A 23,082-nucleotide genomic window follows, 5' to 3' on the forward strand; every position below is an offset into this window, starting at 1 on the left:
TGACCTGCGGCAAGCTAAATGCTCAGAACTTCTTCTCATCTTAAAATGGGATCAGCACGATGCTAATTAATCATCATATCTGCGACATCTCAGCGTAGTACCTGGCAGAGAGGTGTTCAACAAGTGCCACTGGTTGGGTGGATGAGTGTTAGACCAGATGGCCGTGTGATGTGGCAAGTGTCTTAGAAGGCCTCTATTTCATAATCTGTTTTTTTGGTTTTAGTGCTTTGTTTTGTTAAGAATTAGCGTGCATTAAACTGGAAGCAAATTAGCATACACTGAATAACGTCCAATATCTCATCAGACAAGGGTTGACATCATATATAGTTTAAAAATCTTCCTTTTTCAGGACACAAATGATCTTATCTACAAAACAGAAACAGACTCACAAAGACAGCAAACTTATGGTTACCAGGGGTTAAAGGGGGTGGGAGGGATAAATTGAGAATTTGAAAATTGCACCTCTTGGAGAATGATGGAAACGTTAGCTATCTTGATTGTGGTGGTGATTTCATGGGTGTGTACGTCTATCAAACTTCATCAATTTGTACATCTGAAATATGTGTAGTTTACTGTATAGGAACCATACCATAAGAATGGTGTTTTAAAAAAAAAGGGGGGGATATTCCTTTTTCACTAACACCTACTTTCATTCTGATGGGCTTACTTTCTTTCCTTTTTTTTTAATTTATTTTTTTAATGAGGTATATAGTCAGTTTACAATGTTGTGTCAATTTCTGATGTACAGCACAATGCTTCAGTCATACATGAATATACATATATTCATTTTCATATTCTTTTTCACCATAAGCTCCTATAAGATATTGACGATATTTCCCTGTGCTATACAGTATAAACTTGTTTATCTATTTTATAGATACCTGTCAGTATCTGCAAATCTCAAATTCCCAGTTTATCCCTTCCCACCTTGCTGCCCTCCAGCAATGAAAAGTCTGTATTCTATGTCTGTGAGTATGTTTCTGTTTTATATATAAGTTCATTTGTCTTATTTTTTAGATTCCACATATGAGTGATATCATATGGTATTTTCCTTTCTTTTTCTGTCTTACTTCACTTAGAATGACATTCTCCAGGGCCATTCATATTGTTGCAAATGGTATTATATTATCATTTTTATGGCTGAGTAGTATTCCATTGTATAAATATACCCCAATTTTCTTATACTTACCATCATTAACAATTACCTGATGAAATTAAAACTTTGTATTCTATAATATTTGATAACTATCAGCCTTAATAAGCTATTAAAAATCTGGCAATAAGTTATATTTTTGAGTATCACTCACCATCATTTTCTTTTGGCATTGAAGGGCACTGAAATCCTTTGGCCTGTATCTTTTATGTGCACCATTCTCATTGTTAACAAGAAATTCACCAATAGGGACAGTTCCTGTGCACCATTCAAGGACACCACTTCGCTGAGAAAGGGGAACCACCTAAAGTTACAAATTAAATACCTTTTGATTATGGAAAGGCATTAAAAGAGCATATGATGATTATTCAATTATCAAAGTCAATGTGTAGCATTTTCTCAAGTTGTGTTACTATTTTTCTGTCTGTAGGGAAAAAGCAACCGAAAATAAACTTAAGCTCAAAGAATAAGATTTTTCAAGTCTGCTGCTTAAACTTCTGAGAACCTGTTCTTCCCTCAATTTCCTTGATTCCCTGAGAGGTCAATCTTTTTAATTATACTCATTCATCTGTCACTGAGCTATACTTAGTTTGTTCCATTTAGCAGAGGAATTAGCTTTACTTTCCTTGTACTTTTAACAGCAAATAAATTCAAAGAATTTCACTTTGGAAAATATCAAATGTCATCTCAATTAGTATACTTCAATAATTGAAAGTGCATTTATTTTTGTTTTATAGTTTTGTTAGCTTCATCAAGAAGAAATGTATTCCTAAACATAAAACGAGCAATTTTACTAGGAAGATTAATAATTATGACATATTATAAATACACATAAAGTATAGAATATAATATAAACAAATACCCTTTTGCCTACTGAACAGCTTTATCAAATCTAAAACTTTTTTCATATTTGCTAGGAAAGAGATGAAGCTCCCTGTATACCCCTCACTGACCCCATGCCCCTCCCGACCATCAAGATGACTGCTAGGGGAGGGTATAACTCAGTGGTAGAGTGTGTGCTTAGCATGCACGGGGTCCTGGGTTCGATCCCCAGTACCGGTAAAACAAAAACAAAAACAAAAACAAAAACAAAAAATGGTTAAGATGACTGCTAATTTGCTTATCATGTTCATGTATTTTGGGATATACTTTCATTTCAAAGCTATCCATACATAAGTAGTTACAAGCTTTAAATAAAGAGTATTTATTCTATTAAGTACATTTCTGTAATTTGCTTTTTTCTCACTTAACACTGTTTTAACTTTAACTGTGTTAGACTATTTAATCCTAAATCATTCATTTTAATAACTGTACATTGTATAAATATACCACAATGGTCCAATCCTAATGTTGATTAATATTTACCTTTTTTCCAGATTTCCCTGAAACACTGCTGCAATGAATTAGTCTACTAGCACATATATTTCAGTTTCTCTAGGGTGTATGTGTACCCGGGAACTGAAGAGCTGGGTCATTTGGGATGTGCACCTTTAACTGACTTAACCAGATATTGCCAAATCAGTATCCAAAGTTGTTTTACCAATTAATATACCCATCAGTAGTTTATTCCATAACCTTCCCAACACGTGGTAGGGTGGGACTTCGACACTTTGTCAATCCAGGAGGTATACAACAGTATCTCACTCTGGTTTTCATTTATATTTTCCAGATTCCCAGTAAAGCTCAGTATAATTTGAGAGGCTTATTGGCCGTTCAAATGTTTTCTTCTCGTGAACAGCCTGTTTATATTCTTTACCCTTTTCCTTGCTGGCTTGTCTTTTCAGTGGTGATATGCAAGAGCTATTTATATATTCTGTATATAAATCCCTTATTTTTAATATTATTACAATCTTTTGTTGTTGTTATTAACATTATTAAATTCACTTTCTCAGACAGTCACCTGTCTTTATAGTATCTTTTTTTTTTGGTATATACATATTTTTTTATTGAAGTATAGTCAGTTTACAATGCTGTGTCAGTTTCTGGTGTACAGCACAAAGCTTCAGTCATACATGAACATACATATATTCATTTTCATATTCTTTTTTACCATAAGTTACTACAAGACATTGAATCTAGTTCCTTGTGTTCTACAGTATGAACTTGGTGTTACCTTTTATATATATATATATATATATTAGTTAGTATCCACAAATCTTGAACTCTCAATTTATCCCTTCCCACTCCTTTCCCCCCAAAGTATCTTTAATTTTATACATTTTAAATTTTAATGTACTCAAATATATCGAACTGTTTTATGTTCTGTGTTTCAACATAAAGGAGGTCTTCTGTTATTTATTAACTCTGTTTGTTGAGAGTTTATTAGGTGTTTCACACACGCAGTGCCAGGACCCTGAGAACAGAGTGCCCACAAGGCAGGTGAAGACCACGCCCTCATAAAGCTTCGTTCTGGTGTGGGAACATACACGCTAGTAAACATTTAATGGTGTCAGGCAGCAATTATAATAGAACAAAATATACATTTTAAAAAGCGAGTAACAGAGATGTGGGCCGAGAAGGCCTCTTTGAGGAGGTAACAGTGGAGAGAAACCTGAAAGAAGTAAGGGAGCAATTCATGTAAAGCCCTGAGGGAAGAGTGTTCCAGACAGAGAGAAGGGAAAAGCCCCAAGGTGAAGCAGAATTGGTGTACAAGGTACAGCAAAAAGAGCAAGTGAAGTGACGATGACGCTGCATGGAAAAGGTAAGAGAGAAGGGTGGAAAGACAACAGCTGAGGCAAATCACTTTCATTCAGGGATAATGTGAAGTCGTCTGGGGTTTTGAACAGGAAAGAGACATATTCTATGTCAGACTTTTTAAAGGATCGATCTAACTGCTGTGGGTAGAATGAGCTTTGGGGGAGCCAAGGGCAGAAGTAAGGGGTTAGCTGGGTGCTCTAGAAGGAAAGTGACTGTGGTGTGGAGCAGGGTGGTAATGGCGGAGGCGGCAAAAAGGGGCTTGACTAAAAGTAAACCAAAAAGGACTTGCTAATGGAATAGATATGAGATTTGAGAAAGAGAAAGTGGGGGAGTCTAAAAGGAACCCCACTATTTGGTAATATTTAGGAGTTACTGCTAATTGTTTTAGCGGCCCAGCATTGTGGTCATGTGGTATTTTTTTTAAGAGATATTATCTTATAGAACTACACACTGAAATGTTTACAGATGAAATGATATGACATCTTGCTTCAAAATAATATTGGAGGGGAGGAAGTGGGTGGAAGTAGAAATGAAACAAAATGGTCTGGAGCGGATAGTCGTTGAAGCTGGATAAAGGTATAGGGGGTTCATTATATTATTCTATCTACTTTTGTATCTGTTTGAAATTTTCCATAATAATAAAAGCAAAAAGAAAGTAAGACCTTCAGGTTTTGGTCCGAGCAAATGCATAAAGGATGGGCCATGTGCTGAGATGGGGACGAGCACGCTGGCTTTCATTCGTGCTTTTTTAGGGGGAGTGGCGGTAATTAATTAAGAGTTCTACTTTAAACTTGTTGAGTTTGAGGTATCTCTTAGACGTCTACAAAACTGACTAATCTTATGAACCAGCCCTTCCAAAAGACTTTTCTAATAGGCTAAAGAAAAAAATGGAGTTTCGTTATAAAAAGCAGGTAAGATATCCAGAGAACAAAAGAGCCAGGACTACTGAGCCACAACCCACAAGGTAAACCTTTCAATGACTCGCTCGGCCTCCTCAGGCCCGGCTTTCTCCCGTGATGCTCCGTAACCTCTGGGCACCATCTCCGACAAAGCACTTACTACTCTGCATCGTAACTGTGTGTCTGCTTCCCCTGGGAGACTGTGAGCGCCTTAAGGACTAGAACTATGTTTTATTACTTTTATATCTGCAGCACCTACTAGAGTATCTAATGCAACATTAGGCATGTAAATAAACAGTTACTGAACAAATGAATGAATGGTCTCATGGCTTTTCCAACCAATTTTCCTTCCTGCCGAAGTAGCTCTAAATGCCTCCCTCCCAGGAAAGCCAGCCCCATCTTTGACTCTGAGCTGTGACCCCTGGTGCTCAATCATATTAACATTCTTGCCTCCTAATATATTCCATCAAAGGCCCCTTGCCCACTAATTACTCTCTATTAATATCTGGTTATGGGGAAAAATTCAAACACTTGTCTTTTTGTTAAGAGACTGATCCAGAAAGGAGTAAGTTGGCTTTTTTCTATCTTATCTCAGAGTCCAACTGCGATGCTGGCTGATGTAAACAATTGAATTCAAGTTTCAAAAGGTAAATGGCAGTGTTTTCTCAGGCACTAAGATTCCCTGGAATAGCCTATTTCATCTGAGTATTTTGCCTGAGTGGCACAAAAAATGATTCATGACTGTTTCCTCAGTTTCCTCCAGGTATGCAGCTAGAACCATCCTAGATACATAGAAACAAAGTTAGTTCATTATGTACAGTGAATGCCTTAGGGCGTTACAGCTTCTCTCCAACCCTGACTGAAATATGTATCACACAGAAGAAACATGATTTGCTGACATAAGGCACCATGAAGAATTAAGTACAGAGCTTCTTTTCAGTATTAAAATATTGTCTATGAGAGACTTTAATTTTAAAAAATGAATCCTCTCACACCTAAGACTTTAGGCTTGTTGTTCAGGATACCTTAAAAAAATGTAGTTTGGTAGAGATTAATCAGTGTAGTTACACAAATTCTGGTTGTCAGAGGCTACGTCTTAGTACCAGCACATACAAGAACTTGGTCTTCCTTTATCTCCATGTGATTCTCTCTGACAAGAGATTTCCACTATGCCTCAACGTACAAGTCTTTCCTTTTGAGGCTGCACACTAACCTTTGAGACTTGCGTACCAAGAGCTAATTCCAGGCAGTCAATGAACCTTCCTGTCGACCCAATGATCACAGGAGGCCTGAATGCCAGGTTGGGAGTGACTCCACTGAAGACCTGGACTAAGCAGACTGCTTTCCTACACACAGTGTGGCACCTCCAGGAACCTTAACTGAAAACAGAACAGCAGCTCAACAAGGTAATGATGATATAACCTTCGCATCCTTGGAGTAATCTCAAAATAACGCAGACCTACTGGCCCAGGACGACAATTCTACACAATACAGTCCAACCTCATATTTAGAGGTCATTTAAAAAAAGTATTCAGATACGTAACATTAAATAACTCCATTATTTGAATGGTAAAATAGTTCTCTGTAAAAATTAGATGTAAAAAGTCAAAAGGCAGAGATGGAGTTTAGTCATTTCTGCCTTCCAAATATTTTAGGTCAAGCAAGGCCTTCTCTCTTTCTTGCTTTACAGCAATGAACTTTGGAGGCTCAACTGTGTTATCTGCCTGGAAGCCTGAGCTGCTTTCTGAGAAAATCAGGAAGTGACCTTACAGCCCACACTTCTTGCAACCCACTGTAACTGAGCTCTTTAGTCACCATCTTTGCTATCGAAAAACCTGGCATTTAAAGCGTAAACATGTCCTTTCATTCACTGTATAGAATTCTTGCCCTTTAAACATTTCAACAGTCATGAAAGTATCTGCCACAGACTTTGTCCTACAACTAAGCCAGATCAACAGACAGCAAACTAACTAGATGGTGGGGTCTCCGAAGTGTGGTTCCTGACCCACAGCTGCATCAGCATCACTTGGTATCTGGCTAGAAATATTCTCAGGCTCCATCCTAGAATTAAACTCTGAGAATGGGGCTCAGCAGTCTGTGTGTTAACAGACCCTCCCAGTGACTATGATGCCTGCTGAACGTGAGCATCACTGATCTAAACCACATCAGAGAAGTCCCTCTGCAGGACAGATACTACGGATCTTTAACTTTTGCGCTTGGCATTCAGTGAGGGCTCTTTTTTGTTTTCAATTGCTAATAGAAAGCATCAAGCATATTAGTTAACACCCTAGAAAGTTCCATGTAACCAATTTCTCACAAACTTGGAGGCTAAGAAAGGGTGTGCTATTCTTAATGCTTTCCCGCCCCTCTAGCCCACCCAAGCAACAAGTGAGTTTTATATCTCTGTTTCTGTAGGCATTTAAGAAATTCAAAATAAAGTTCTGTTTTCAGTTACAATAGCCTGACTCAATCAGAATTTTGGTGGGGAGAATTAATTTCTTTTTCTCTGCTCCCCTATTTGGGGTTTTTAGTCTAACAGTTATTTTTATAATTAAAAAATGTTCATTGTGGACAACTCAAAATATATTAAAAGCAGGTATTACCCATAATGCCATCATTCCCAGAGATAATAGCATTTTCAGGAACTTTTTAAAAGTCAAAGCTATACGCTGACCTCTTATAAACGTATATAATAAACATCTGTTTCAAGGCTACTTATTCTGTCTTATTAATCTATTTTTGTCATGAACCATGTCATCTTTATCACTAAAGCTTTACCATCTGCTTTCATAATTGGATAGAGTCCACATTCACCTACTACTTTTATCAAAGACATTTAGTCATTCTCACCAATATATTTTTCAAACATGTTTCCATGTTATAAAAATTTTTATTGGAATTTCATTGTCTAGGCATTAAATTTGAAATGAGCTGACATTTTCCAGTGTCTTCCTATTTACAACATGGCACCTCTTCCTGAGCCTAGTTTTCTTTTACTCTTTCTTGTTACATTTTTGTAATTTTTTCTCATGCAGTCTTGCATATTTCTTGTTAAGATTAATCCCAGGCAGTTGATTCACATTATATAAACTATATTACTGTGAAAGGGACCTTTTTCAATTATACTTTAAACTAGGCTTAGTTGATGGTTGGGATACCTCGAGGTTAAGTAGGGATAACTTGCTAGAGAAAATAAACCCTTGCTAGTATATGCCATTCTGCAGGTGTAAGAAACAGGGATGGGACTATCCTAAGAGCCTCTGAAAGATTGCTTCTCTGCTATACAGTGAATTATCCATACATTCTCTTAATCTGTTTATATCTTCAGAGAAAGTGGGACAGTGAATAAATAAATAAGTCTTGTTACAGCAGTGACAGAAGAATAAAGGGCAAAGAGATACAGGAATGAAACCAGAAACACCTAGGAAACACAGGCCATTCAAAATGAAGGTTTATTGTTATTTTTAAAAATGTAAACATGCTGGATGAGCACTCATTTAAGGGCCAAAGATGATTAATTAATAGAATAACGTGACTTGGGAACCGTCTTCTCAGACAAACTGCTGGAGGAAATGCAAACTGGTACATCCCTCTACTAAAGGGAACCTGACAGTATCTACCTAATTATAGGTGCATTTACTCTTATCCATCAATCCAACTTTAGGAAGTCTACCCCATAGATGCACCTGCACATACATGAAATACTACACATTCAATGTTATTCAGTGCAACACAGCATTGTTCAGAATAATGAAAGACCACAAACAACCCTATGCCCATTTTATACAATAAGGACTTTTTATGATAATTATGTACAAACACACAAAGCAGCTGTTAAAAAGAAAGATCTCTGTAACATATTGCTGAGTTAAAATCTCTCTCTCTATATATATATATATATGTTGCCTTTTCTTTCAGAAAAAAGGGGAAATAAGGAAATATATTCATATATTCTATTCGTTTAACAGTGGAAACAAATTTATTATAAGGATAAGGGGTGGGGGATGAGGTTGATAGGAAAAGGGTGAGAGAAGGCTTCCCTTTTTATATCTTTTTCTATTATTAGATTTTTGAACCATGCAAACATATTACCTAATCAAAAACTAACAAATTAAAACTTGTAAACCCTATATTATGTGCTATATTCTTCACGGAATCAGTATTCTCTCTTTAACACAACTTTTCTTCTTAGGAGTACTTTTATACGAGAAATAGGCCAAATGGTCAAAGATAAGGGAAAAATATTTTAGATAATTATAAGAAACAAGATCTCTTGAAACAAAAAACTACTGCAATTAACATTAATCATTTACTTTTTTTTTCATTTTCATATTCTTTAATGAGCACTTTTTAAAAAGAAAATATTATCTAAATCAGAGGTTGGCACTGTGTGGCCTCTGGACCAAAACCAGTCCCAGACTGTTTCTGTGCAGCCTGTGAGCTAAAAATGGTCTTCCAGTTTAAACGGTTGCATAGAAAAAGAGAAAGAACAGGTAACAAAGACCTGATGTCTAAAATGTTTACTATCTGGTCCTTCACAGGAAACATTTGCTGACCTCTGGCTGAATGACGGCATCTTTTTATGTTCCTGATGAAGCAGCAGAAGTAGCAACTAGTTACCTTATACGTGCAGATAGTCAGTTTCCTCTTCCTGGTTTCAGTGTTTCTCTGCAGTAATGTATTACACATCTGGAAAACCTGCTGCATGACAGCATCTTGCCTCAGGTCATCACGGCCCTTCAGAACAACCAAACCACGAACGACTAAGCACAGTTCATTTTCTCCACTATAAAATCACACAGTCATCTGAGGGCGGCCAAAGGCACTCAGAAATCAATCTGAGAATGTGTTCCTCTTAACAGTCTCTTAAATAATTAAGACCTAAAACTGTGCTTTCACTTAGAATAAGCAATACCACTGGGTGGGCAGAACAACACAGAAAAAAGAAGTCGCCGCCCCACCCCGCCTCCCCAGCTGCTTTTGTAATTACACTCACTGGAACTCCTCCACCGGAGGACACACTGCAGAACACCAGGGCAGAGCAGCTCTGGGTCTCTCTGCTACTTCCCAGCAAGGCCCACAGAGCTTGAGAGCAGAGTGAGGGAGGAATGCGGTCCCTTTACGGTAAATTTAATAGCACTTAGCACAGTGACAAGACTCAGGATACTGAAGCAAGAGCCTTCAATTTGAACTATTCAAGCAAATAAGCAGCAATCATCAAAATTCTTTTCCATCACAAGCAGGCTGACTGTTAACCTCATCATGTCTACATGGTAAATGCTAAAAGCATTATTTTACTTCAACCAATGGTTGTAAGGTTAGTCTTCCAGAAACACAACAAAATGAGGAAATGCATCCTGCTTCTAGAAATAATATATTTCTACTTTATAAGTTTTCCTGTAATCATTCAGAACAAAAATAAAGACCCAAAGAAGGAAGAAAATACCCACTACAGTGTTTCTTTGACTTTTTTCATTAACTCACTAGGAACCACATCGCGAAAGGAAAGTCTCACCTTGACAAGCTGTCTCCTTTCTTTGCCATCAGAGCCCAAACAATCTATTATTTTTGGCAAATTTAAACCTCCTGCTAAACGAAATTCTGCTTTAAATGACTGAATAGTCACCAGATTTCTATATTCTCCTGTGGGGTCCACCTAATAAAATGTATAAATATGACAATAGGTCAGATACACAATTTGCATTTAAAGAAAAATGTGACATAAATGACAATTTTAACATTAAACAGAGGAATGAATGACAATGTGCTGTTGGTTAAGAACTGAAGGGATAACTTTACAAGTGAAAGAAAAAAGATCTGACATTGGAAAGCTTCAAAAAGTGACATGGAAAACACATTTACCTCCCTAAATATCTCTTAATAAAAGCAGGGCATACAAAGTTAGGATGATGTTGCTGAAAAACCCAGGTTCAGGTCTTGCCACTGACCTGTAAGTCATCTGGGAAATAGTAAACTCTTCACAAAAACATAATAAGGTAAATTTTAAAAAAGTGTGGAAAGGAGTTTTCCAGGTTGTAACTGCTAAATCTGGCATTTTAAGGAAATATTTAGCTAAATAACTTTGCTGGTATATGGTTAATCCACAAGATGCAGCTACATTTCAAATCAAATAACTGCAGATATTAAGCAATAAACTGCAGACTCAAAGGAGAGATTTTACATAGTTAAAGTGATCATTTTCTAAACTGTAACCTTTATTATTACATATACCCCTGCTCACATGGTACTTCTACCAATAAAAGATCATTAGGACAAAGCTAAAAATATTGTGCATATGACAGTCAATTTAATATTAATACATCACAGTCAATACATTCTAATGCATACAGAATTTTAAAAACCAATATTAAATAATTAGGGACTTTTTTGCCAAGTTAAAAATTAATCTTGGCACAAGACTATAGAATCTTTCCCTCTCTTGGCCAATGAAAATGACAGCCTATAGACTTCTTCGTAAGAAAGATGAAAGGTGTAAAACTGAAGACAGAAGAAAGGAAACCAGGAGAGGCCTTTAAGTATTTTAAGGCATGGACAAAGGGAATCCAATAAAGGGAAAAAAAAACATACATTGAAACAAATGAATTTGCCAATATTTAACCTATTCGAGCTACAAAAAAAATTATTTCAAATGGTTTAACCTAATAAAGAGGAATTTACTTTAATTAAAAAGTCAAAACAGTTAATGGTAAATTACCTTAATTTCCATAGTAGGGACGACAACGTCGTCTAAGTTTTTCAGTTTGGTGATGGGCTGGTCGGCTGGAATGCTTATGCTTTCTGGAGTTAGAATTAAGAGCTTTCAGTGACAACCGCAAATTAACGAACAGCACCGAAGGGAAAGGAGAATTCAGCAGATGCTATCAACCCCAACCTGTGGCTAATGTGTGGTTCAGGCTTTGATTCAGAAAATGAAGTCCAGGGCTCTGGACACAATGTCGCTCAGGGTCAGAGCAAAACAATGGTAAACATGGCTTACACACGAATTTGCATGTTACCTGGCACTGGGTAATTAGACACATTCCACCCTAGCGGCCAAGCTGAGCAACTTCAGATAATTATGTACCAGTGTGAACAGCACATGGATAATGTATTCCTCTATTACTATCAATGAGACTGAAGGACATGACAATATTCTTTGTTTGCCTACAGGAACACTATGAGAAGTCTCATTCTTATTTGAAAACAATAATTTAAATGTGAAGATACGATTCTGAACAGAAAAAAGAACATAATTATTAAAGTATGGGGAGAGAGATACCTGTAAGTGTATGCATATAACCAAATATTATAGCCACTTATACTTATTTAAAGAGACACAGCAAGAAGAGTGACGGGGAAAATGATAAGGCCTTCCCATCTTTAAGTCCGAGAGTGTAGTCACCTATCATCAGTTCCATGAAACTAAGTGAAAGAGTGACAGGAGGAGTGTTGAAGCTAATTAGATAAAAATCAAAATTTGGATCATTGTGAGCTGTAATCATCATGACCTTCATGTCTATAATTAAAGTAATACTGTGTGAGTTGAACAGTCTTACATTACTAGGCTCTATAATTAATATATTCCTACAGAGAACAGCACAGCAAGAAAGCAACACTCATTCTTTCAAACACGTACTTCTCTGGGTCTTCCACTGAGTGGCATCCAAGTTTGCTAATATAATGTAAGCATCACAAAGTGCCTCAACACTTCTGACCATCTGAGGCCTCCTACTTCTGATAGTACGTATTATTTTGTTTGCAGCCTCAATTCGATCCTATTAATAAAAAAAAATTACATAAGCAAATACCCAACACTTAAACTTTTCACAGTTACAATAACAAAAGAAAAAACAGAATTTATGCACATATCTATACAACGGAAGGGCACATAATATGATCCCTGCAATCCCTCAGATGCAAACAAAACAGTCATCTTACTAGGAATGAAATTCATCAAAGGTATAATCATCTCCAGGACACAGGGGCCTTGCAAAATCTATTTTTTCTTTGCTCACTGCTGTGAGGAAAAAAGGTAAAATACTATTGGTATCTCCTACGCTTTAAGAAATACTCAGTAATTTGAATTTTAGGTAGCATCACAATAACAAAGAATTTACAAACTAAGTATTGTCAACAACACACACTCTTAGAATCCCTGAGACTTAAGAAAGGAACACTGCGAAAAAACGAACATCACAATTCAAACAGATAACGCATGATCAATCCAAATACCTCGTCAAGCTGAGAGCTCTGTTTAGGCGCATTTTTAGGTATTCTGCTCCTTCTTGCTGCCTCTGGTTTGGTCAAAAATTCATCTTTGTTTGCATTTGCTAAGGCCAGTATAATAAACAAAGTATGATGAGGGTGATCCATTGAAATTCTAGAGATGAGCTGTCAGAAAATTAAAACCTGTTAGTTTTACGGAAACCAAAAAGAGAAAATCCATTAACCTTTTAAATTTTGCTTTACATTAAAATATGTGTCACTGTGCTGGATGCTGCAGCGGGTAGTGTGTGTGCATGTGTGTGCACATGCGTGTAGGAAAGACACAGAGGTACGTGAGGAGCAAGAAAAGGAGAGAAACTGAGTAACCTATCTGGAGTATGAGAGGAGACAAAAAGAATTCTTTATTCTTGCCCTTAGATAGCGTAAGTAGGACTGACTGAAATGTTTGTTTACTGCCATTTCCTCGAGTGGAACAGTAGTATACAATAATTAAATTAAAAGAAAAGCAGCTGTGGTTTGATTTTTCAGGTTTACTTACGTTATTGAGGACTTCATGAAATCCCAGGCCTCCCATCATCTTGGTCCCCATTCTAGCAGCCAACTGGTACATAAGAGGCAAAAATTTATATGATGGAATCTTCATTCCATCTCTCTGCCATTAAAAAAAATATGAAATTAAAAAACAATGCATTTCAAATAATCTTACATCTAAGCAAATTAATTATTCTAAGATAATGGTCCTCTGCCAAGACAGTCATCTAGTGGATGTTGCTAAAACTTCACTGACAACGTTTTTTTCATTATCATTTACCTTCTGAAGGGTATTCTAGATTGACTCATCATTAAGTCATATTTGAATCTAAATTACATTGTACTCAGAACTGGAATATTGGGCATGCTTACATTCCAGCAATTCCAGGGAGGACAAATGTGGACATTAAGACTACTGACAAGTCAGTGCAAATAAAATGGAATAACTATTTTTCCCTACATGCTAAAAGTAACAGGATTTAATGTACACTAGTAGCAGAGACTGGCTGTATTGTAAGTCTTGTCATTTTTTTCAGCCAGAGGAACCATTTTACTTTTAAACTTCACTCTGAAGTATTTGCAAAAGTAATTCACTGCAAAAAAAATCCCAGAAAAGAATAAAGCAGGAGGGGAAAAATCTACCTGTGATCACATCATCTTTAATTTCTAAATCTCCCAATCTAGCATCCTGGGTACTTTTCTTCTATGGTAGTCGCAAAGATATAGGAAGAGACTGATCTAAATTCTCTCATCTCCACATAAACCTACAATATTAGAGCTGACTAAATATCTACGTGTAGAGCCCTGAGCCAAGTGCCAAGGATACAAAGTATACAAAATCCATGACATTGAGAGGCTTATGTCTAAACTTTTAAAACACAGGCTAGAATATTGGGTTGAAAAAGAAAACTTGCCTTCATCATGCCATTGACCTCAGAAACTCCAGAATTTTCAAGCCAGAGGGAACAAAGACGGAATATCCACATGTCATGCCCCTCTCCACTTAGTAAGCAACTGATGTAATTTTCAACTGCTTTACATAAGAAACGTTTACGATCTTCTTTCAACGCATGGAGCGCACATTCATCCAGCTCCAGCTCTCGCTGAACCTTTACGGTGTATCTTACGTTGGATAATTAAAGTAAAACACAAAACCCATCAAATTTTATAGAACTATAAAATCATACAAGATATACAACGCAGATGAAAAATCAGGTGTCCATCCCAGGAGAAAAAGCAAAATTATAAAAATCATAAAAGGAACAAATTTTTGTCTTAAAGTAAGTTTATGCAATTCAAAAGCTACCCTAGGCAACCAAGGACAAAGTGGACTCTACTTAAACTAAAATGTATAGACCAAAGGCAAGTTTGAGTAAAGGATTCAGTTACATCAAGATAGGTAACTGCTCTCTATTTAATTTCAACACCTGTCTCTTTTTCAACTATGATACCAACAAACTAGAAAAGCAAACCAAAAAGCTAACATCAATAATACTCTACAATTAGCCCAGACCCAGAGCACGGATTCCTATCTGTATACTTGCATATATACAGTCACTGTGTATCTGTGTATCTTGTCACCTGTTACCTGTTGGTCTGAATTTTATGTTCCCTAAGAAGGCCCACTTCCTCTTTGGCTCTTCTCAGGAGAGCTTGCTTGTTTTCAAATTCTGATGACTTCATATAGTTTTCAATTCTTTGGTACTGGGTATCTGAGAACCGTGCTAATGAGAGAAACGCCTTCATTTTTCCATTTCTGAGCCCATCATTGCTTTCTCCTTCATAACTTCCAGCAACTTCCACTGCCTTCAAAAAAGCACAGTCCATTCATATTCTATTTACAGACACTAAATGCACCTAAAGAACTACTCTGATCAAAGAAATAGCCACACTAAAGTTTAACTAACATACAAGATAAATTAAATGAAGTACAGAATTTTCTTGACTTTTCAAAATAACTTTGACAGTGCAGAAATAACCAAAACAGTTATTTTTTCTAAAGAACTGTGCAAAAACAAAAAGCTCTATCAAATTCTTTTTTTAAAAATCATAGTATGCTTTTCACTTTCATTTATTTAGTGAAGTAGCTATTTTTTAAATTTGCTAAAGTAAATGAGTAAGACAGTGAAACAGGATAGTCAAAAGCGGTAGGAGCACTGGAGTCCTGGTCCTACTTGTAGGGTTGGGCTACAAATGAATGGTAAAGGCTGACACACGTATTCCTTAATCAGCTACTTTTACAAATAAGTGAGTGGAGAAATTATCAGGAATAACTTGAAGGAGTAGCTGGTCGCAGGGATAGAGAGCACACACATGCTTACTTTCAAAACATAATCCTTCTTTTGTAACATTCTGCCCTAAAGAGTAAACAGAGCTAAAATAGTAATCATATACAAAAGGAAAGTGAAACCACACCTTTATTTGCATTTGAGAAACATTTGGTCCCACCAAAAAGATCAAATGTATTCATGCTAAACAACTTTCTTAAGGGTTGTTCAAAAATCTTACCTTTTCTAGATAAGTCTGCATAATGACAGCAGGATTTTCTAAGCAAGTTTCTGCTAACCAGGTGCCACACACCCTCAGACATTCCGTGTATATAAGTTTTAGGTTGGGATCATTCTGCATCTGAAAGCAAAATCCTAAAATGTAATTCATTATCATGACTGTTATACAAATATGTCTTCCATGTAGTGGGGGGGAAAAAAGCATGTTAAAAATGTTTTTCCTCATTTGCTTTCACCTTAACAACTATTTCAGTAATTCCAAACATGTAGGTTTATAGAATAATCATTCCTTACTATTTATTATTACTACTATTATTGGAGCAACTCACATTTATTGAGTACATTTATATGCCAGGCATTTTCTAATGGCTTTTTAAAAAAATTATTTATTTATTTTAATTAATTTACTTATTCTGGGGGGGGAGTAATTAAATTTTTATTTATTTATTTACTTTTAATGGAGGTACTGGGGATTGAACCCAGGACCTCGTGTATGCTAAGCACACACTACCACTGAGCTATACCTCCCCGCTTCTAATGGCTTTATGTATAGTAACTCATTTAATCCTCACAAGAACTCTATGAAATAAATACTATTATCACCCTTAATTAGAAAACTAAAACTGAGGTACAAAGAGGGTAACTCCAGTAAGACTTACTCCAGGGTCCATAATGTTAAGCAATATTTAAACATCATATCATATGAGCCTCCAGGTCTTTGGTATAATAATGAATTCTCTAATAATGGAGGATGTCATACAAGTTCCCATTATCCAAAAGGATGTAAACTGATATTCACTAAGCAAGCGTATGTCAGAGGAACAGCATTGTGGCCAAACCTTTAAAACACTTTATGATTCTTACAAATGTTGCTACTTTGTTCACTGTATGCTGGAGACAGAGCTGAAGACGCAACCAGATTTACAATAACTAATATAGGGAATGGTAGATAAAATTTTAGACATGATGTTTTCAAAGTATTTGAATTGACAACCTAATTATTCCAATTTTTTTTTTAACTTTTGTTCTCTCATGCATTTCCTCTTCCATTTTTTTGTCATTTCAAATTATAGTAGATATTTCATCTTTGTTTTCATCTACCCTTCTTGAATACTTCGGAAAGTTAAAAAAAAATAAGGCTTGACACTGGAAAATTAAATAAATCTACCACAAGATGGACTGATAGAAATGTTGTAAACAGGAAAAATGAATACCTTCTAAACTTCTTTTACAAATATTAATTTTCAAGTCTCCTTTTCACAATCTCTTATTCATGGATTAGTAATCTCAAAGTTTTAATAAAGATGGTAATTATATTAAAATTTATTTAAAATATCTTATTGCTCAGTAATATTTCTTATAACAGTAAAATACTAATTCAGTAAAAAGCCAAAAAAATAAAAGTGAACCTCTAAATAACTGGCATCCAACTTCTTGATCATCTGCTTGAGAATACTCAGGGCAAGACTCTGTTCCTTTTTTGCCCAGAACACTTGTGCTTCCTCCAGCTGCCACTCAGAGACTCCACAGCTAGCTGGATTATATTGTTTAATTTGAAATATTGCCCTTTCAGGGAGCTGAAATGAAAATGACAAATGGGAATAAATACTTTTACTATTTATTATTCCTACTATCACCACCACTAATAATAAAAGCAGTCACTACCATTCACTGAGGACTTGACTATTTGTCAGGACTGCCTTAAACTGTATCTCTGACTGTTTCGTCCAGCCCCCATGTCTGCCTATATGTTTTTCTCCATATATAGAAACTAAATATATATAAAAATATATTGCATGTGTATACACAAAGTATATAAAATCACTAAATTGTTATAAATATAGTAAGTAAGTTAGGCAGCTTCTCATTTTTCAATCAGGAAATTGAGGCTCAGAGAAGGTAAGTACCTTGTTCAAGACTCAAATTCAGGTCTAATTCCAAAATGGGAAATCTTAAACAATTATGCTATACAATAGTTTAATAGTAATCTGTCTCCCAAGGGCATTTCTTTTTTACTTATGTTTTCTATTTTCTGGGTAATAAAGGAAAGGTCAAGAGGTGAGACCACATAGTTTTAAGTCTGATTACCTGAGTGTTCTTGAAAGTTCGGGCTAGTGTGGAGAGTTCTACAAGGTGCTTGGTGAGAATGTCCTTAAAACACTCTCTCTGGGAGTCCTCCACTTCCTTTTCTATCAAGATCTCCAAAATGACTGTGCGTAGAGCCATTATAGGCTCCTGAAAACTAAAATCACTGTCTTTCAGAAGCTGGGAGTGTTTCCACCACTTACTGTATACTTCAGAGGGCTGCCTATCCGTCACTGATCTGAAAGTCAAATCACAAAGCTCATGTAAGCAAGAGAAATGGAAAAAAAAAATTGCTGTCACACAGCTTTCAAAACTTAAGATATAACAAATACAAAAGACTTTTAACAGTAACATGACTGGAACTTTCAAATAATCCAAAGTAAGGACCAAAATTTAGAAACCTATACCATGGTCAAATCACTGAGGGTCGGTCAGCAGAGAACCCACAGATGGACATTTTTAAAGATTTTCTTTCTTTTTTTAAATTGAAGTATAGTCAATTTACAATATTATATTGGTTTCAGGTATACAACATAGTGATTCAATACTTTTATAGATTATACTTTCAAGATTTTCTTAAAAATACTCTTCAACCTCACAAAAAGCAGCACTTCTAAATATATATTCTCCCGAAGTGAGAACACATTCATGAAGCTTGTCATTAAGAACGCCTATACCTCTAGTCCTGTTTCAATGTTCCCTGTGGTAAAATTAGACATGCTAGCAAGGAAATGAAATACACTCATTAATTATCTACTGTACCCGCCAGGCACAGGGCATGTCTCTGCATAACTGCCACTGTTAAGGAAAGCACAATCCAATGAGGGAAATGCTGGCATCGGGCAAAGATTTCATGTACCAATATTATTTACTAAAGGAAGAGAAAATACATATTGTACAATTAGTTCATATGAACAGAGTGCTTCCCAGATGGTCAAACTAAGCAATGCTGTCCACTCCTATACAGCACAGGGAACTATATTCAATTTCTTTTAATAACATAATGGAAAAGAACCTGAAAAGAAAAAATACGCATGTATGTATATGTATAACTGAATCACTCTGCTGTACCCCCGAAACTAACACTGTAAATCAACCATACTTCCATAAAAAATTTTAAAAAATACTGTCCAATCTGTTAGAACTAGCGTAATGAGAAAAATCAAGATGAAGCAGGGAGACTAAGATGATGACAAGCTGATGACCAGGAAATGAAAGCTCTTTATGTTGCTTGATAGAAAAGAAAACAGCAACACAAATTCAAAGAAACCAAAACTTCAGTTCCTCCCAAAATGAGTCTAGAGCAGCAGGTCTCAAACTTTCTAATCTCAGGAATCCTTTATACTCATACAAATTCTTTGAAGACCCCAAAGAGCTTTTGTTTGCTGGATTACACCTGTTAGTATTTATCTTATCAGAACTGGAAACTGAGAAATATCTTACATGTATTACTTGATTTTAAAAAACAATAAACTATCATAAGTAACATTTCTATGGAAAATAACTATACTTCCCAAAACAAAACAAAATTTCGTGAGAGGAAGAGCACTGTTTCACGTTTCTGCAAATCTCTTTGATGTCTGGCTTAAAGGAGCTAGCTGAATTCTCATCTTTCCTTCTGCACTTGGTTTGCTGTGATATGATGTCTGGTTGGAGCATATGAAGAAAATCCAGCCTCATACAGACATGTAGTTGGAATACGGAGTATGTTAATAGTCTTTTCAGCTAATTGTGGATATTCTCTGATACCTCACCAAAACTGCACTATAGCTCATGGGAGAATGACAGAAAAACAAAAACAAAAACAGATGACACCTTGCTATAAATTATGATAGTTTTGATTTCATGAACCCCTGAATGGACCTTGGGGACCCCCAGGATCTCCATACTACACTCTGAGAACTGCTGTCCTAGAGCACAGGTACTTGTTCACCAGCGCATCAAGCTTCCCCTTCCTTCCTTATAATTACCCAGCAGAGAGAGAGCGGTATTACTCAGTACAGGCTTCTTAAGGAATTCTAACCGTTCTCTTGAGGAAGACACCTTTCCTGCAGAGGGAAAGTTCCTGAATCTCTGGCAGTAAGAACTACAATGAACTTATCAATGACAGCAGAAAGCAGCTTTGCTCCTTTATCCTCTAGTTAAGAAGAGCCGCATCAATGGCTCTGTCTTCTGCAACACAGTTCGGGAAAAACCGTACTATTTTCTGACTCTAAAATTTCCTTCTCCTTTCTACTTAAAAACCATATACCAAGCTTTATTTTAGCGTACACATATGGTGATCTTAGTAATTTACACCCTCTTTTCTTCCTCTTACAATAATAATAGTGACTCAGAATGATGGGGTTAAAAAAAGGCCTCAGAGGCCATCAAATATAAATCCTGCATTTTAGAAATGAGGAAAATGAAGCCCAAAGAGGTCAAGTGACTTTCTATGGTCAGAGAGTCCAGAGTTAGATCCCTTACATACTGAATAACTGTTCTATCTCATTTTCCAGCACTCCTGGATCACTTCCTTTTCACCATTATAAGTAAATACTTTCTCCATATTCACTGACACAGACTGTTTACTAAGACTCAGTCACCACGAAGAAGCACTAGGGCTACAAGAATAAACTAGCCCACTTGCAGGGAGCTTCCAGGACAGCAGGGCAGACTATACATAAAATGGCATTAGTACAATGCACTACTGCAATGCAGTGCTACAACAGAATGCAGCATAATGCGCTATGACAAACAACACGAGGAAACAATTTTATCTAGGCTAGAACAGGGGAAAGGCTGTAAAGAGAAAAACACACAGCCAAATTTCAGAAACTGGAATTTTTACAATGACTAGTTTTGAAAATGTTTATTTTTGTAAGATCAGAGGTCACTAGGCTACTTTACTTACATCTGGATAAACGGAAAGAAACCTATGGCTGTTCTCTACATAGCGTTTATTTTTTAAAGTTACTGTCGGTAACAGAAAGGTTGCACTTTGAGATACACAGTCATCGGAATCACGTACCTTGACAAAAGCTCCCCGATGTCCTCAAGCTCTCCGATGGCCTGCAGTCTGCTGAGCGTAGGGTAGAGGGAATACACAGACTCAAGGCTGCCCTTACACAGCTCCTCCACTTCTTTAACTCTAGTGGCAGACAAGACAAGACACTGAAAACTAAGAAGAGGTTTGCAGGAAGATAGAAGTTCAAGTTTACTGTTAAGGAGTTCTCATCATAGGCCTTGGTGTTGATCTAATAATATTAATATTTATCAGCATCAGCAAAAGGCAGTGGAAACAAAGTAAATCTTGGAACTGCACATCCCTGGATCCAAGTCCCAGTTATGCCAGTAACAGCTGTGTAACTCTGGATGCCTCTGAACCGAAGTTTTTTCACTTCTAGAATTATTTTGAAGATTAGAGGATACACATGGGAAAAGCCTAACAAAGTGGCTCCATATGATAAGCACTTAAATGGTAGCAAGCATTATTTCTGTAATAAAATACAGGATTTACTAGGTCACAACTACTGTTAAACAAAAAATGTGTTACATTTGTTTAGCCTGTAACAGTTCATTTCTTTCTTGTTCACTATCTCATCTGTGCCTCATAAGAAGCATTCATCATTTTATAAAAAGAACACTAAGAGAGAGAAACACCATATAACTACTAGAAAAGACAGGATTAAAATTCTCAATATACTGATCCAGGAAGAGAACCAAGGAGTGGGACACAACAAGACTTTCTTTAGGGTTTAGCACAAATAGTTGATCAGAGGGCTTTCCTAAAAGGAATCTTACTAAATTTTAAAGGAAAAAATATATTTAAACGACATAAAGAAAGAAATACTACATGAGAAAAAAATAAAGTTTATGTAAGTACCTAACATATGAACATGTTCTTACATCTAAAAGAAAGAAAACAAAAGGTAACATTGGTACTGTACCTAAAAACATGTTTGTGCTTTATATATACATATATATATCTGTATATTTGATAATTGTGCATTAAAGAATTCTCTCATACAAATATATATATATATTTGACAAGAATATATATATATATTCTCTCATACAAAACATTTAAAACATGAAGAATACTTTTTCAAGATATAGAAAACAACTGTTAAGACAGGCACACTCATAATTCTTACAAAAACATGCTGGCAGTGAATAAAAGGCATTTGAGCACTCATTTCTCAAATACGTAAAAGCTATGAAATTGTTAACTGTTGAATTTTTCCTGCTGCTTTGGCACTGTTTCGAGTCTCAGCACCGATTAGTATGAATCACGAGTTACACAGGAAATACTTTTTTAAGGGGGAAGAGGGGAAGAGGGAATGACAAGGAAACAACCTAACCACAGCCTCTGGGTCCTTATACCTTCACCAGTGCCAATCTTTGTGTTGAAATTATTTGTCAAATATTCAGAAAAGAAGCCATGACATTAAATGTTAAGATACAGTAACTCTCTCTTTTTAAAATACCTGGCATACTTGAGACTTTCATAAAAAGTGGAGAATTCTCTGTCTCTTAGAGCCTGTAGAGCATTGTACAATGATTCGTGGTAACTGGTTCCTTCTATCCCTTTGCTGTGAGATAAATAAAAAAATTTAAGAAAAAAAATACGTTTAAAAACAGAGAATCCTAAGATATGTGTGTATATAAACAGCTTCACCAAAAGGCAGAATTTTAAACTAAAATTAAGATATCTCCAATTTTAAAACTGCATTTCTAGAAAGTTTGGTAAGAATTACAAAGAATTTTGTGGATCATTTAAATCCTCCAAGCAGAAAAACAGTAAATATCTCAGATACTTTTCCTGAATCTAAATATGCTATATTCTCATTTATTTATTTATTTGATGAACACCTACTATGTGCCGAACACTAGGCACCAGGTTCTAGACACAGGGAATCCATTAGTGGGCAAGTCAGATCAGGTCCCATTCTCATGGAGCTTATGTTCTGGTTTGGAGAAGATGGACAATAAATAATAAAAA

The 23,082-nt window shown here is 36.0% G+C and overlaps 1 protein-coding gene across 1 annotated transcript in view; it reads right to left on the bottom strand.

Moving 5' to 3' along the window:
• Window positions 1-23,082, bottom strand: part of LOC116279082 (serine-protein kinase ATM) — a 114,580-nt gene that overhangs the window by 13,077 nt on the left and 78,421 nt on the right. Inside the window, exons 44-57 of the mRNA XM_072954171.1 lie at window positions 22,568-22,672; window positions 21,109-21,228; window positions 18,102-18,336; window positions 17,423-17,590; window positions 16,015-16,134; window positions 15,095-15,312; window positions 14,421-14,628; window positions 13,514-13,627; window positions 12,982-13,140; window positions 12,386-12,524; window positions 11,465-11,547; window positions 10,265-10,405; window positions 9,370-9,486; window positions 1,308-1,457 (exon numbers count right to left, since the gene is read on the bottom strand). Coding sequence (XP_072810272.1) covers window positions 1,308-1,457; window positions 9,370-9,486; window positions 10,265-10,405; window positions 11,465-11,547; window positions 12,386-12,524; window positions 12,982-13,140; window positions 13,514-13,627; window positions 14,421-14,628; window positions 15,095-15,312; window positions 16,015-16,134; window positions 17,423-17,590; window positions 18,102-18,336; window positions 21,109-21,228; window positions 22,568-22,672 — 2,077 coding nt within the window. The remainder of the gene's footprint in view (window positions 1-1,307; window positions 1,458-9,369; window positions 9,487-10,264; window positions 10,406-11,464; window positions 11,548-12,385; window positions 12,525-12,981; window positions 13,141-13,513; window positions 13,628-14,420; window positions 14,629-15,094; window positions 15,313-16,014; window positions 16,135-17,422; window positions 17,591-18,101; window positions 18,337-21,108; window positions 21,229-22,567; window positions 22,673-23,082) is intronic.

This window comes from Vicugna pacos, chromosome 33, assembly GCF_048564905.1.
Source record: "Vicugna pacos chromosome 33, VicPac4, whole genome shotgun sequence".
Lineage (NCBI taxonomy): Eukaryota > Metazoa > Chordata > Mammalia > Artiodactyla > Camelidae > Vicugna > Vicugna pacos.